The sequence below is a fragment of the Caloenas nicobarica genome, chromosome 13, assembly GCF_036013445.1.
Source record: "Caloenas nicobarica isolate bCalNic1 chromosome 13, bCalNic1.hap1, whole genome shotgun sequence".
In the NCBI taxonomy this organism is placed as follows: Eukaryota; Metazoa; Chordata; class Aves; order Columbiformes; family Columbidae; genus Caloenas; species Caloenas nicobarica.
The window spans coordinates 11,400,879-11,413,345 of NC_088257.1; the positions used below are offsets into that span (position 1 = coordinate 11,400,879).

The 12,467-nt window shown below is 45.0% G+C and overlaps 1 protein-coding gene across 2 annotated transcripts in view; it reads right to left on the reverse strand.

Moving 5' to 3' along the window:
- RAPGEF6 (Rap guanine nucleotide exchange factor 6) overlaps positions 1-9,953 on the reverse strand; it is a 120,575-nt gene extending 110,622 nt beyond the window's left edge. For both annotated transcript variants that reach the window (XM_065644446.1, XM_065644445.1), the window contains exon 1: positions 9,193-9,953. In XM_065644446.1, the coding sequence (XP_065500518.1) occupies positions 9,193-9,261 (69 nt within the window). In that variant the 5' untranslated portion in view covers positions 9,262-9,953. The remainder of the gene's footprint in view (positions 1-9,192) is intronic.
- Between the last annotated feature and the right edge of the window lie 2,514 nt (positions 9,954-12,467).

Genomic DNA, 12,467 nt, shown 5'->3' on the forward strand with positions numbered 1-12,467 from the left:
GACACTTCTAAGATGCAGCTGGACAGGGTGCTGGGCCAGCTTGTCCAGACTGGGCTTTTGCCAAGAAAGGCTGGGCCAGATGATCCCTGTAGTCCCTTCCAACCTGGTGTTGGATGATTCTACGATATGATTCCTGGGGGCTGCTGCTGGGACAGACTGAAAGGTTGAAGCGGTGAGAGCCATCTGCACGCCGTGACCGTGGGCAGCAGCGCCGCAACAAAATCCTTCTCCAAATACAATCGGCCCTTGTCAGGAATCAGGCTGCAACACCAAACCTCCTGGATGCACCTTCTGAACTGGGGTGAAGGAAAGAAGAGTGAAGGGTGGGAGACCTGGGGAAAACTTTGTGCTCCAAGAATATTTCACAGGAAGGCTAGGAACCTCATGTATTCTGGAGATGTTCGGTTAAATATTGTTACCTACACCCACACCAGATTCTCAAATTCCTTTAACCAACAACCAGCACTGAATCAGGAGACACAATCCTAATGAAATCAGAGCTACAGTATCTCTCTGTATTGGGATTATAATAGAATAAGAAGCTTAAAAAAAAAAAAAAAAGAAACAACAAAAAAGAAATGAAAAGAGATCAAACCACAACTGGTAACAGGGGTTTCAGAGAAAGCTGTTCCTGCACATACCAGACCCTGGACACATTAAAGCATGACACAAAATACTCAAGAGCACTTATTTTGTGCTGAGGACGGCCCTTCCAGAGGGAAGGCGAGTGAGGACATCACCGGCTGCCGTCACCAACCAGGGACGTTCCCCCAGGTCAGGGAGCAGCGGTCCCGCCAGCACTCCCCGATCCAGCAAGGTCTGCGGCAGAACCAGCAGCACACGCAGACCACGGCCGTCTTTTTCCTTATTTTATATATACCTTCCAGAAAAGATACCTAAAAACCATACATGTAAGGTGTGCAGTAAACACCCATACACGGTCATAGAAAGTAAACAATGCTGACATACAATTACAAAGGCAAAATGTTTTGTTACCTCTTTTTGTTGTGGCCCCACTTCCTTTAAATGAACTCCAACAAGCAGGAGCAAGTAAGATTAGGCAATAACCTGACTTTTTTGTGTAACTGCACACAAAAGAGATACCGTCTGTTCATTACATTCAGTTAGGATGTTCAGATTCAACAGTTCCACCAACTTCTAGACACAAGAAGTGCCCGAAGCCACAGGACCAGCCAGCACACAACATCCCTCCAGCTCCCCAAGGCTCAGACTTGTGGCTCTGTCTCAGCTAGACCTAACCAGGCTCTTTTCTCCAGGTGAGCTGGACTAGTACTACGTGTTTCAAAAGGCCAAGACAATGCTTGAAGATATCCATTCACTTCTGTCCCGTGACAGAACCACAATCCTACTCACCGCTTCATTTTAATGAATCAGAATTGGAAGTTGCATCCTGTAGACAAACAAGGACGGGGAACAGCTTTTCAGCTCCTCATGTGGAACTGGGTGACTCACTGAGCACAAACTCTGCACTTTCTGCAAAAAAGCCAATATACCAGCTCTTGTCCACAGAGTTATTAGCCCACTGTAATTTGATTTTCTCTTTAGTACATCCATGGTTATGGAGAGGTTTTTCTGTGGGTTTGACTTTTTTTCAGAATAATTCATACACCTAATTCAGAAAACCTTAAGAGCTACGTTTTCCCGTTTCCATCTTAGTTTTTTTCACTCCTTTCACTCCTGCCTAAATTCTCCTTTCCAGGACAGTCTTCAATGTCCTTACCCACAATAGGGGTTAATATGGACATAGACTCTAAAACCAAAAAACTCACCTGCCCAGCAATATTCATGCTATTTTCTCTACTTGTTTAATATTAATTTTTTTGAACAAGGAAACTTTGTTACTCTAAATTTAATTTTTAAAAAAATCTATTTGTCAATGACACTTGAGTAAACTCAGTAAAACAGTGCCCTGAAACCTGATTTATTTGGTTGGAACCATGAATCTATATTTAACTGAACTCAACAGGCCTTAACTGTTGAGAAAGCTGGAAAAAAATATTTATTTCTGTGAACCACGAGCAAAGTTTCCTTGCAGGTATTCCAGACAGATAACAGCTGCAGAACAGCTAAACCAGAAGCCCTCTGTGAACAGGATACCTTGTCCAAGGCTCAACATAACATTATTTGTGTCTCTGAGACATAAATAATCAAAAGACTAATATGAGCAACACATTCAGTTTTGCTGCTGAAAGCACAACAAAAACAAGCTCAAAAAAGCTGGTCAAACACAAACAAAAAACCCCTCTTTAAGACAGACATTGAAGCTCTTATAGCTGAATATTTACATATATTAACATTTGGTTAAACACTAGTAAATGCTCCAATACTGTATTTTGGTTCATTTGAAACAACAGATGGATTTTAAATTTTAAGTGCAACTAATTTAGGACTGATTTCAACTTCAGAAAGTGTGTTACACTTACGGTTCCAACTAGCGATAATCTGAATTATTTGAATACTGAAACATATGCCAGGTTGTTGAGTACTCTTGGCCAAGACACAGCAAATTGACTGTACAAGTGCATCCACACAGCATTGAAAATAACTGCAGTAAAATAACCAAATATCGCTGGTTTTAAGTAAGACTTGGTGAATTCAAAGTCAATCCTACAATCAGTCACAGATTAATAATGCAGAAGGAGGTTAATTTTAATTATCCAGAAGAAAGATTTGGCACTGCCCAGTCTCGGAGATGGGGACCCCACGTTTTACCTGCACTGAACCCAGGGATGCTGAGTAAGACTGACCGACTACCGGCAAACATGCATCCATTGGTCTTTATTTTTATTTTGTTGTAATAAAAGATTGAGACGTGTCTATCGAAGAACATCATTCTTGATTATCTCGGAAAACAAGGTGCAAACACAAAGTTTATGAAAAGGAATTATCAAGAAGCATTTTAGTGAGGTAGTGCTTGGCTTTTTTTATTACAGGAAAACTAACTGAAGACTCACGATACTACACTGTACTGAGAAACAGAAAAGTAAGAGACAACTACCCACTCAAAGCATTCTGACAAGACAAAATGGGAAAAACGTAAGCACTAAAAACTTCCTAACTCACCAGGCTGACAGCTGATGAGCTGCAGCTCTCCCAAAGTGCCGAAGCCTGGCGGACAATCCGCCGTGATTGTCAACACTGTCTTTATCAGGAGCTTAAATATGTTACTTTAATTAGCAATTTTGGAAATTAAAAAAAAAAGTGTCTTTGTTTTACCTTCCTATGTGGCACAGAAGTGCAGGAGGGGAAGAGGCTTACTGCTGTTTCATTAAAGTAATAAAGAATTTCAGGACATGCTTCATTAACAAAAACTATATTCTGCTTGTGAATAAGACTCTTAATAACAATCTTGAGAGCTGTCAGCCACCAATATGATATCCACTCCTCAGGTACAACTGTTCTGAACTTTAATTTTACTAGACGGCTATAAAAAGGAAAAAGCTTTTTATTTTATTTAAAGAGACTGATCTTACACTTAGGAAAACATCACAGTTTAGGCCTTTTCTGGTCTTGGGAAGATGCTGATAGAACGTGGTGTCACGGAAGCAGCACGCAGGCCTGGATGCATGCACCCACGGCTTTCTCTAAAGCTGCGGTTACTGAGCACTTTTGCTAATAAAACTATCGACTTTTCTGCATTTTTCAATCATACAGAACAAAAATTAAACTGCATCTGTCGCCTTTACGAGACTGCTTCTAAAGTATTCCTAATTATAATACAAGGTATGTTGTTGTAACTGTAAATAATAATTGTCCCATGAGTACAGAAAGGCAATCTGCATAAGGCACACAACAACCCAGCCAGGAATTTATTAGTAGTAAACTGCAGGCACATCAGTGCGTGTTCACAATCACTTCGGTTATCACCCGGTGATAACCAATACATCAACTTTAAAGGTCTCTTCCCACTTCCCAGCACGCTCGTGCAAAGACCGAACCAAGTCTGCAGCGTACGGGATAAAAGCGGTTGGTTCACACTGGATGTTCAGTTTGGGGAGGTCCTCTGGCACAGACACCGAAGCACAAAGCTACAGAACAATCTATTTTACACCAGGTAACTGTTGGTCGTCTTCAACCGGAGCTCCAGAATTGTTACTCGCCCTCCAAAGTCTTAGAAACTATCACCTATAAAAGAATATATCACTAACAAAATAATGGCAATGAAAATGCAAGAGAGGTTAGTTAGTAGAAAATGATGGCAACAGTCAGGTTTCCATCACTTCTCTTTCCTGGTTTTGGAGGCCTGCACCCTAACAGTAAGGAATTTTTATTAAATACAAACCAGCATCTAGAACTTCATTTAATAAAAAATTCTTTTCAGCTTTAGGATAATGGCAAGCATCTAGATTCCTGTAGTGATTCTACAATTCTGATTATGTTAAATGGCTCTCCAAAAACAGCAGCGTTGTTCCATTAACACTGCTAAAAGCTCACTGCAAACTACAAAAACAATGGATTTTAACAAAGGCTAATCCTCTATTTCACCTACTGAGTTTACAGAAAATTATTAAAAGGATGAAAAAACCCACTTCAAAATACCAGTTATTTCTGGAAACAAGAAGCAGATGTTCTCCTCTTTGGCTCAGCTGTGCTACAGTACAAGAGTGCCTTTGTTATACTGTCAGTAATAATTTATTTTATTTATTACAGCCATTTTATAATGCCCATCAATGTACTATTTGTGCATGATTTAGATTCATGCAGCTCTATTTCTCTATATATAAAGCCATCAAGAAGCATCACATACACACTCCAAATAGCAGACCCTGTTATGACATAGTTGTGCAAATTAGTTTTTTTCTCTTTCCACTGTATTAATAAAAAGGGAACAGGAAGAGAAGGAGGAGTTAGTATTGCCAAATGAAGTTGAATTAACATTAATCAAGAATTACTGAAACAAGACATAGTACAAAGACAGGAAAATACAAGAGCTTAGAGTATAAAAATAAACTCTAAGTCTTTGAAGTCCAATAAAGGCAAAGATTTCTGAACCACGGAAAGGAAACACCGTCTAGAACAAAGTCATGAAAAACTAAAAGGAGACTATGTTGGGAAAAGGATCCACTAAAAATGGAAGAAAGGATGCTCATGGGAGGGGGAAAAAAAAAAAAAAAAAAAAGGAGAGAGAAAGAGAAAGAAAAAGGGGCACAATAATTTGCTATTTTGCCCTATCAGCCACTGAGACCTTATCTGTGGCAGGCATTGAACCACTCCCCAAAAGACCAACAGCCCAGCCTTTGTACCGATCTGATAAGGAATTCTGGGCTTCAAAAATTAAACCTTTAATGAGAGAGCATTCACAGTGGCATCAACATTCATCCTTCCCTCCTACTGTTTTGAACGAACGGTTTCCTTCTATTAAAATATTCCCAAATTACCAATTTAATATCCACACCTGTGACACAAGAAGCAGGCAGGATGATGTGCAAGACAAAGCTAAAGCACAGAACTACCTAAATCCCATATTCCCGACCTGCAAGAACTGCAGGATCTGCATGTATAAATACTCCCACGTTTAACAGCACACAGACATCAGCATAACCCTGGAAGACAAATGCAGATATTAAAATATTAAACAAGTGTGTGAAATCCTACAGTTTAAATATAAGTATGGTTTCTTTCAAAAAAAAGTGATTAAGTATCCAATTACTGCCAAGGTTTCCTCCACCTGACCAGACAGTGTGCACAGAAGAGGTGATTTGTTGGGATAACCTGGTATTGAAAATAACATCTGGCAGAACTCCCACAAATTCTGCACTTCCAGGCTGAATCTGAGACAGACAGACAGAGTTCTATGGTGTTAGCATGTGGTCACACTCAATCTATGTAACCAGTGAGTCCTAAATTCTGCAGAAGCAAGACTCACATCCTAGAGTGACAATCTGCCCCATCTGTGGGTATCAGCCCACAAACAAACATTTTAAAAGTCTTTCCACAAGAAAGCTGAGCTTGCATCATGTATCTGTACAATTTTATGATGCACCAGGGCAGAGGTAAGAAAGAAAATAAAAGAAAGAAATTAATTCAAGAGATTTCCCAGACTTGGGTAGTACCAAAGAAAATTTCTAAACGGAGTAACAGAACAGCAATTACAGAAAAATGTATACATCATTAAATGTTAGCTACAGTCTCTAGGAGTTCATCAAAATAATTCCCTCTGCCAAATAAATTAAAGATTATAACACATGAAGTATCTGAGCAGCAACAACCAAAAAAAAAAATCAAGTGTGTACATGTCTAATATGCATAACTTATACACTTAAACAATTAGCAAATGTTGGAATGTTACCACAACACTGAAAACTTGCCCTAACAGAGATTTTCCAAACAAAAATATTTGTAGCATCAAGAATTTAAATTTTTACTGGAGCAAGCCATCGAGATAATTCCCCAAAATAAGTAAATTTTGAAAATATTTTAATATCTCCCTGCTTAGTTCATTAGATCTTACAAATTAAGAGATTTTGTCAGGAAAAAGACCTAAAAATCACAATCATATAGATAATCATACCACTCATAAGCGAAATTTGATGTGTGGATTATTTATCGGTATTTTTCCAGACACTGCTGTACAGATGATAGTTATGAAGCACCAGACCATGCTACTAATCAGCGCAGCCTCAACCCTGTAATTAGCGATACCCAGGTAAACTGCTCCGATCCACTGCAGGATCAGGAGGGCCGAAAGGGACTGAAAGTGATCGAAACTCGGGTGGTCGAGCAGCTTCGGCTCATCCTAAAATCCCAATCACAGTTTGGGGAATTCTGGGGGGTTTTCTTGTATAAAAGCGCAGTCAAAGCACAGGAGCAGCCCCACGCAGCTGATTTCACGTGGGAGGAGCTGATGATACCTTGCTGGGAGAGTAGGAGGGGAGCAATGAAGATGAACTTTTTGTCCGTGCACAACTGGATAGTTCGGGACAGGAGTCACCAGCTTGTCCACCCTGCGCGGGGACACCCGAAACCGGGGTCTGACCCCCAGGGCTGTGCTAAGTAGGTTTCAACCTCCCTGACCCGAGTCTTGCTGCCTACAGAAGAAAGTTGACAAGTCAGGATGCTTAACACAATTAAAAATAATAATAATAATAATAATTACATTGCAATTGTTTCCTCCGGTTCTCTTATCACCCTATATCCATCTGTCATCACATCTCGGAGCCTGGGAAATCTGGCAGAGCGTGGTCAGGGAGAGAAGGTTTGGATTTTGGCTTTGTGTCTCAACAGGTAGCACAGATCCAGCAAGAGGACCCCGATACACCCTGCGACTGGAACAGGGAACTACCCTTCTTGAACCCAGCTTAGTTTCTAAATGTGTATAAATAAAAGTACCCCAAGAACACAAAAGTGATTGGACTGTAATTATCCACTCAGGAACAGAGGACCCAATCCTGCCAAGTTTTAAGTACACATTTAACTTTAATCACGAGTAGTCTCACTGTGCAGTATCTCTAAGTGCCTGCCTAAAAAGGGCCACATTAACAAGGGAATTAAGATTTTTTTTTTAAAATCATTTTAGGAGTGCTATTAGTTAGCGAATTTTTTTTTTTTCCCCACAATTGAGATATCTTGGCAAATTCAAACCTGCACACAACCCTAATGTCAGTCTCAATGGGAATCTACACAGATCCACAAGCGTGGTCCAGTGCAGCTGGACATCATGACAGCTGACAGTTTAACATTACAAGGTTAAGCGACATATTCATTTTAAGGCAATTTTAGCCAAAATAAGGTGACAACCCTAAAGAATTCCATGACAATTCCACGGGGGAGAAAATTGAGGATATCTTTAAAAAAAAAAAAAAAAGAGTCCTGAAGAACAAAAAGCCCCACGCAGCTGTGAGATGTCGGTATTGCAAGCAGCAGCAGTGGGCAGATGTTTTGGGCCAGGCCAGATTACCTGTGCCCCAAAGACAAAGCCATGACGAGCCAGCTCGGTATGCGAGCTCCTGAATGACACTTCTGTGATGAAGCCAGTTGCCCAACACTGCAAACCACACCGGCAAAGGAATTTTCCTAACTGAAGACCACAGCTGAAGAGAAAGAAAGGAAGGTCTGAAGCAAGAGCGGAGTGATAAAAATAAGAAAACAGAACAGAGAGACAGCTCTTTTGTAGAGACTACCTCATCACTAATTTAGGGAGCAAAGACACAAGGAGGAATGTATCAGATGTCCCAAGGCAAGTAAACATTTGGTATTTCACCCACTTAAAAGACTGACCCGAAGGGAACTGGGGGTCTCTGTCCTGCAAGGACATACTCTGAGCAGCCTCTGCAGCAGTTTGCCCGAGTAGCCTTTTGATAATTAACTTATAAGGAAGACCAGGCAGGACATTGCGCTCTCTGTGAAGTATCAAGGGAGAACAGATGTTTCCCGGTCTCAAAGGGACAAACTCAAGAGCATAACATTTCATACCACTAATTCTTAAGCACGTTAAAAAAAAAAAAAATCAAAAATCACGGTAAGGCAAACAAATAAAAAGAGGCTAGGGTAAGCAAACAAACTCCAACCAGCCTTTTAGTGAAATGCAAATGCTATCTAACACATTTCATTATTAAATTAATGCTCCATGACATTAGCATTCCCCAAAATACATGGCTGATTACAGACTAGCTTGTGGGGAAGGGCCAGAGAAGGCAGTTAATTGGAAAATACGTTCTATTGTAGCTAACCAACCTCGCACATTTCTACACTCCCACTCACCAGAAAAACATCTCTTTATGAAGTTTGTGCAGCATAATTAGTTTGGTTTTGCTTAAATCTGCATCACCGTACAGGTAAGCGAAGTCTTTCAGCTCGCTAACTTTTCCCAGAGGTTTTGCATCACTGAAATATGCACAATTTCACTTTTCAGTGGTATAGCTCTTCTTCTTCACCCTACAGCTTGCCTGAAGTAGTTCCTAAAGCACCTTGTGTCTGTAGCCAGCGTGTTACCGGACGCTTAAAACAGTGCTGGGCTTGAAAGGTCCAGCTTTGCAAAGCAGAAATGAATAAATAACCGAACTGCGCACACAAGTTTGCGAGCGCCGGCCTCGGCGTGTGCAGCACACAGACACGGGCCGCGCACCGAGCAGAAAACCTGCTGGAACACTGATCAAAGCAAGGGAAAAATTCAAATTTAAAAATAAAATAAAATAAAATGAGCCGTCGGGGAAGGCGCTGCAGCCCCCTTACCTCCGGCGTCCTCTCTGCTGGTTTCTTCCGCAAAGCCTGTTTCACCTTGGGGTCCACCGGAGAGCTCATTCTACTCCCCTGCTCCTGCCGGGCCGGGACTCCTCGGAAATCGCTGCCGGGGGGCGCTGCCCCCGGGCGGGCCGGGCACACGGGACGCACCGCTCAGCCGCGGCCGCCGCCCGGGACCCGCCGGCTCGGAGCTCGGCCCGGGCGGCCCCTGTCGCCGCTGCCCCGTGGCGGGGCGGGGACGCGCCCCGAAACGTTGCCCCGCGCCGGGGGAGGCCGCGCCGCCTCGCACACCGCCGCCGGGCGGGAGGAAGGCCGAGGCGGGAGAGGGGGCCGGGCGGGCCCCGGGGCGGGCGCGGTGCCCGCTGCCGGGCTGGCTGCTCACCAGGCGGGCGGCTCCTCCGCGGCGAGCGGGGCGCCTCCGGCTGCCGGCTCAGCAGCGGCGCGCGGGGCAGGTGGCGCCGGCTCCCGCCGCCGCGTTCCCCGGGCGGCCGCCGCCGCTCCCCATCGCGCGGGCCCAGGCGGCGGCGCGGCCCCGCCGGCAGGAGAAGTGCGCGGGCTGCGGGAAGTTACCGGCCGGAGCGGGACTCTCCGCGCGCTCGGCCCCTAAGCAGAGCGGCTCCGCCCGCCAGAGCCGCACAAAGCGACGCGGGCGGGCGAGAATTTGCGCCGCGCGGCGCCGGAGGCTTCCTCGCCTCGCCCCGCGCCCGGAGCTCGACCCGCTCCTCCCCTCAGACCGCCGGCAGCCACCACCGCCGTCCTGGCCCGCTGCCCCCTTCACCCACCACACATCGCCCCCCAAACAGAAAAGTGTGAGAGCGGGCTCTTTAACCCAGAGAATCAGCAAGAAGGGCGAGGGGCGGGGCGGAAGGAAGGGCGGGGCTGGGGCAGGCACCGCCCTCCGCCTGCTGTGGGGTGGGGACGGGGCGGGGTCAAAGAGCCGCGCGGAGGGAAGGCTCGCGAGGGTTGGGCGGGGCTCGGCGCATGCGCGCTGCGGGGCGCGCCTGGCGGGCCGAGCGGCGGGCGGGGCCCGGCCCGGGGCCGGGTTCGTTCCGTTCTGCCGGCCCGGGCATCGGGTCCGTTGTCCCGGCCCGCGGAGCCGAGAGCTCCCAGCAGGGCTGCGGGCTCCGCCGAGCGCCGGCCCGCGGTTAGAGGCAGCCGGTAGCCGTTGGAGTGCGGCCCGGCCAGCGCCGGTGTCGCCGCGCCCTCCTCCTCTCCACAGGGCGCCCACAGAGTTTTCCTAAAACCAGCATCGGTTCCACCTTTACACCTGAGACAACCCGTTCTCTGCCTCAGTTGCATCTCGACGTCCCCTGGGACATAACTGTGCGGCTGGAGTGCCCGCGGGCAGAGACGCTCGTGTCACACGCCAAGCAGCGTCCCACGCTGGGCTCCGCTCCCGCCTTCTCCTCACGAACGGAACGTTCCGGAGCCTCTCAAAGCCTCGGGCTCCAGCTCTGGCACCGGGGTCGGGTCCCGCAGACGCGTGACCCCACGCAGGCCGTGCCCGTGGGGGCCTCGTGGGTGAAGAGGCCGCCCCACGGGCTGTGGCGTTTGCCCCCAAATAAGCGGTTGCACCTCTCAGAATTCCGTCCGGTGGGGTTTTCACAGAGGGGACCTGGGCTGGTGCCGAGTCCTCTCAAATCCTGTGTTTCCAGTGACAACGGCCCCTCGGGGACACCAGGAAGAAGCCGCCTTGTAAGATTTTATTCCTTACGCCATGTCCAGTTTCATACATTTATGAGATCAAAGCTCTGCAGGCACACAGCTTGTGTTTGTCCTTTGGTTTGGGGGGTTTTTTTGTTGTTTTTTCTCTTTCCTTCCTAATAAACAGGAGCGGTTTTGTTTCTTCCCTTTCTCCAGCTATTCCTTCCTGTTCTTTTTACCACTTGCCCTTTATGGCACAATAGTCTTTGTTGTACTGGAGGACTTTATTGGCCATCGCAAGTTGTTTTATAATATTTCTAGTGTTTCCTTCAAACAAAATTTGGCATTTCCTCCACTGCAGACTTTTTTGGTGGAATGGATAACCCGGATCTTAAAAGCAACTCTTCTTAACATCACAAAGTCCTGACACTGCGACCACTAGAGAGACAGTATCAGATGCTCTCAAAAATGGCAGTCAGGTAAAGGACACAATTCCCATCCCTTAAAGTCTATCAAGACTAATTTGTTATCTTTTTTACATCATTTTGAACTTCCGTGGTGAGATTAACATTTCTAAATACCACGTCTATTATTGTTCCAAAGGTCAGAAGTTTGTACAAGTTATTTGGCAGAACATGTTATCCTTTTTCAACTTTAGTACATAAAATATTATTTCCAGTAGTGTGGGAATCTTCTGAGACTGCCTGCCAGGAACACAAATTGAAAAGCTGGAGATAAAAAGTCCTCCCAAAGAGGAGATGCAAGCAGAAAAGAACTGAAGCATAAATCCTTCATTATTAAGAGATGTAATAGCAAATAAAGTATTTTTTTCTTTATCAGCTCAGTTTATAGTTAAGTATCATAAAAGATTAGGCAATACTCCCAAAGTGCAGGTGGCTGGAAAAAAAATGTAATGATTCTGTTCTCATGGATCTGTAATAATTTTAATCCTCATCCCATTTTTTTAGAAGGCGACTCATTTTCCCACCTATTCTAGCTGTTCAGCATTCCTGTAATCAAAATAATGCAGAAGCAGGCACTCAACACGGGAATAAAATTAGTAGCCAATGAATTCCTTTTTCTTTGGCACACAAATTATCTTACTTATTGTACATGAGCCACCAGACATGCGTGGAGCAGTAGGGCAGACAGAGGAACTCAATAGGAACCAAAGCTGTTATCCCAATTTAATTGCTTGGCTCAACTGACCCGTGAAACGAGACTTTCCTCACTCCAAAAATACCTGAATTTGGGTAGGTAATGGCTCTAATAGCTGCAATTATTCCAGGGGCTATTTTAGCTGTCAGGTTTATTTTCCCAAATATCTGGAGAACAATGGAAATGAGTGTCACGATTGTAACTGCTTACTGGTGTTACAGCCTGTGTCTCCACGTGGTGAAGTCTATGTAGTTAAAGACAATTAAGAAGCTTTCACAAATGAGTAATTTCAGGGCTGGGATTAAAGGATGTGGCCAAGCAGGATGACTGTCCTCTGTGCAGAGGGGAAAATTTGTTTCCCTTTTGTCTGCATTGTGTCACACTGCCTGAATAAAGCATCGTTACTTATCACATAGTTTTTTATTTATTGAAAAATAACAATATCTGTAGTCTTACGTGGGAGA